The sequence below is a fragment of the Centruroides sculpturatus genome, unplaced genomic scaffold (genome assembly GCF_000671375.1).
Source record: "Centruroides sculpturatus isolate CEXI.00-Female unplaced genomic scaffold, Cexi_2.0 scaffold377, whole genome shotgun sequence".
NCBI classification, from domain to species: Eukaryota; Metazoa; Arthropoda; class Arachnida; order Scorpiones; family Buthidae; genus Centruroides; species Centruroides sculpturatus.
In genome coordinates this window covers 374,616-379,284 of record NW_019384711.1, presented here as the reverse complement: position 1 = coordinate 379,284, position 4,669 = coordinate 374,616, and the positions used below count along the sequence as shown (strand labels likewise).

General features: G+C 28.4%; 1 protein-coding gene across 1 annotated transcript in view; it reads right to left on the bottom strand.

Moving 5' to 3' along the window:
* The window catches only part of LOC111627815 (charged multivesicular body protein 1a-like), a 38,330-nt gene extending 36,178 nt beyond the window's left edge, over positions 1 to 2,152 (bottom strand). The window contains exon 1 of the mRNA XM_023371464.1: positions 2,132 to 2,152. Within this exon, the coding sequence (XP_023227232.1) occupies positions 2,132 to 2,152 (21 nt within the window). The remainder of the gene's footprint in view (positions 1 to 2,131) is intronic.
* Between the last annotated feature and the right edge of the window lie 2,517 nt (positions 2,153 to 4,669).

Below are 4,669 nucleotides of genomic sequence, written 5' to 3'. Positions count from 1 at the left end.
TTCGGACCGCGAGGCATAGGCGGTGGCCCACGTCGTCCATGCCTTACGCCGCCCTTGGTCATAGAAATGATGTAATTTGAATATAAATTATTTATAAATACGTATGTCAAGTTATATTTTTATTACTACGTAAAATATATTTAAGAGTTTACGACCACTGTGATGGGTGAGACGTTGTTGAAACAAAAAAAGTTATGCATTCCATCACGTACAGTACATAAACAGTGTCGTAATTCGCCAAGTGCAAATCAGCAAATTCGTAAAATTTTTGTTTATTTTGAACAATCCAGATAATGGAGGTCCGGATAATGGAGGTTCTACTGTACATAAAATTTAAAATTTTGACCAACATTAGTTTATATAAGTTTTCATTAATTCATTTATGATTTTACATTATCATCATTTCTTTGCAATTTTTACTATCTAATAAAATTCAAAGTACAAATTAAATTCTAACATTACAATACAAATCTCTTTAAAAATTGAATAGAATTCAATTTGTATTCTATCTTGTATTTATCCTACTGTATAAAAAGACATTGAAAATAATAGAGTATAAAATTAAAATAAATCAACTATAATTGCCCAAAATTCAAATATATAATTTCTTAACTCTGTTTCAAGGTAAATAAAAGAAATACTGTACAAAATATTAAAACGTCACTCATTACCAATTAGCTAAAATGTTACAAGCTTCATAATATGATTATTTTTTACAAATGATTCATTTTAAAATTTATTTACATTATTTTTAATAAATAAGCAACTCAATTATTATTTTCAATACTATTTAAATTTTAACATTTCGCATTATTTTACAAATTAATTCCTAATTTATAAATATAATTCTAACTTGACTTCATCATTTATTAGAAAAAAACAACCAAAAGAAAAATAAGAAAATAATAAGTGCAGATGTAACAAATTAGAAAACACAAAATGCTCCAAATTCAAGAACAAATAAATATTTCTCTTTTATATGTCATAAAGTATGTACAGTACAAATTAACTAAACAACTTTTATATATTATTTTATTGCAGACAATATTTTATTAAATTAATTTAATTAGTTAAATACATAAATTTATCTAATTTTTAATAACAAAAATATCTCTTCAATTTTGTAGAAATTATTTTAACATACAATCAATATAATTTATTAATGCACTTTTCAAAATATTTTAATGTATGCTAGTATATTCTCCTATCACTTGTTACAGTGATACTTGAAATGATATGAATACTTAACTGTTCTAAATAAAATAATTGCCATCAAGTGAATAAACAAAATTCACCTGTAATTTAAAAATTTCACTATTATTCCTGAACAAGCACAACCTAAATTTCTATTTATCCAAATGTACTCTAGATAAAATATAGTAATTTTTAAGGAATGTGAATTTTGTACTGTTATTCTCAACTGTCAGGGGGCATCACATCGTCCCACACCTTTTTGTACCAATTTCCGCCATGTTGCAAACTAGCACAGAAGGCTTGTACTGGTCGACTGTTCTTTATATTTGTTTGTTCAATTAAACATAGTTTACAATCATTGTGTATCATTACACACAATCTCTACTCTCTTAACAGTAATATGTTATAATTTAATAAATACAGTGATTCTTTCCAAAAATTTAGAAAAAAATGAAAAAAGTTTAGTTACGTTTCACATATAATAAGTATATTAGAATGCATTTCAAATGTAATAATTTGTATATACTGTATATTAATTTAATTTAATTTTTTGCTAAAGTAAATTTATGAAACATTGTGATTCCAAATTGTGATTCCATGATTTATGATTACTGTTTTACAAGGTCTTGAAACAGCTTAAAATAATGTTATGTAATAAATCATATTTCAAGAATAGACAGTTTCACTCTACTATTACCAAATATTAAAATTTAACATGATTAAAAACAAAATGAAAATGTAAAATAATTTGGCTAAAATTCAATTTTGATTGTAACATTGTAAAAACAAGTAAAACGCCAAAGCCATTTTTGGGACAAGACTATATCTCAGAGACTCAGGGCTCAACTGCGCACCATTTTCTAAGAAAAAGAGAACAATGAGAAATCTCCAATGAGGAAAAGTTGACACCAGTACTCAAGATCCTGGCATAGATTACGGCAGGTTGCATTGCCGCCATGGTTATGACAGGTTGTGTTGTCACGGACCTGTTCTTGATTACAGTAAGTGGGATCACTTTGATGCTCATGGCAGGTCTCATTCTCATTCTCCAATCTTCTTTGTTATTGCTGTTTTTAAGCATGATCATTCAAACTTTGCCTGCCACGGCCATGACCACAAGGTCATCCATGATGCCTTTTAGATGAAATTAACCTATCCAATGTTGAAATTTCTCTTCTCGCCCCGTGTTGAATTTTTGTCGATGTCTAACAAAAATTTCCCATTTTTGAAAAAAATAATCGTGGCTATTGTATTGCCCAAAATTCCTTTTTTTTATTTTGCATAAACAAAATAAAAAAAATAAAATAAATATAAGCAAAATAAATATAAAAAACAAATTATATCGCATAAACAAAATAAATATAAAAAACAAATTATATTTTGGAAGTTAGTTTTAATATAAAATTATATTATAAAACCAGCACCAACTATTTTCAAAAACATTTTGATGCTAAAATAAGATATCTCTGGTCAATCTGTCAAGGTCAACAGGTCATGGCCAAAGATATGTTGGGAATAACACTGGACAGGTAAATGGTTTTTTCAAAGATTCATTTGTCAAAAATTCGCAATGTTCACATTTCCAAGCAACACATGCACAATTCTTACACTAGTGCCTATTTGTAGAAAGTGTGTCACCATTTTGTATTTTATTTTGACTCTGTTCTTGGTCCCAAGTACCTACAAGTCTGTTTTTTTTCATGTGTGCATGATTTGGGCATCAAATACTCTGTGCCAAATTGCAACTCCTGACATGTACTCCTTCATACCTTTAAGGTGGGCAGCCATTGACGGCACCACAATTTTATAAACAAGACAGTCTTGTCAATAAAGTATTACTAAGCCTACTTGATTAGTTATGTAATTACAGTTAAAATACAATAACAACAAATCTTAGAAATTTTACTATTGGGACAATAGAGCTTGATGTACTACTATACAGATTTTTACAGAACACTACAATACATGATGTCAGCAAGTATTCTGTGGCTTTCATATTATTCACATTAGTGCATTGTAAGCATAAATGAGAAATGCATTAACATGGCTTGGCTGTATGAATATATTTTCTTAAAATTAAATCAAATAGATATTTTCAAAAAGGCAACTTTATTGATTTTATTACATCAAACTAAATCACGTAAAAGGAGAATTGAATTTCTTTTTTAGATGGAATTAAACAAAAATCACGTAGAAAAAAAATCTGTGAAAACAGTTGGGTTTAATTAACTTTAGAATTTAAAAATATCATCAATAATACTACCGATATAACTAAAAATAAAATTTCAAGATTACACTATCATGAAAATACTTTATAATACTCCAAGAAAAAAATATCAAGAAAAAAAGTCTTAGTCACTATGTTTTCAATAAAATAATAGAATAAATTTGAAAAACAAGATAAAATATAGAAATACAAAACTATTTCATAGATTTATTTCTAAACTAAAAGCTTTATGGTCAAAAAATTAAATTGAGAGGACACTGACAACTATTCCATAACACAAATATATGAGATATCTCCAAAGTATTTCAGTTATTTTGTGGCCATAAAATACCTTTATATGAGATATCTGTTAATTATTTATTTTTATAATACATCACCAAATGATATTTAGGCGATCGTTTGGTGATGTATTTACTACTCGGGCTATGAGTTGTTGATATTTATATATACAGTAGAACCTCCATTATCCGGACNACGAGTACAAATTCAGAAATATGTATACGTACAGTACCTAATCACGGCACACCATCGTATTCTTTTACAGTTCAAATGTTGTCCATCGTTATTTTTATAAGAAAAGTAACTGCATTTTACTATAGAAATATTAAACGACTAAATACGGATGTAAGCATAGAAGCTTGCAATTCCCATGCATCCTGCCATAGTTTGAAAGCTTTCGGGATTATCAATTTCTTATCTGTAACCGAATATGCCAAAAATTTGTTATATAGTTTTATGCATTTCTGACAGTTTTTTTTTTAACTCTTTCCACTTTGTGGACTGTAAAATAGCCTTTTTCCATACCCTCAATGGTTTAACCATCTCTGAATGAAATTGCAGGATAGTGAGGGACAGGGCCCAACATATTCATGAATACCAGTGAAAAATTTCTCGGGAGTTGCTTGCCCAGATTCAATTCAGATCCACTATCACAGATGTATGTTAATGCTTTAACTCCTCAGCCCTCCAAAAGTATGTTATGATTAAGAATGGGCATCAAGAATGGAAGTATACACATCCATGTTTTTTCCTTAAATGCTATGATGTTGAAATCTCAATATAAACATGCTTTGAGTCCAAGTAGATTAAAGTTGCCTGATAATGCAAATTTTGTCATTTTTGAGACTAGATAAATGCTTTATAAAATTTATAGCTTGTTTGCATGACTTATGGCTATACACCATAATTTATATAAGTTAGTACAGTAGAGTCTCGAAAACTCGGCACTCTATAACCCGGCAGTCCAGA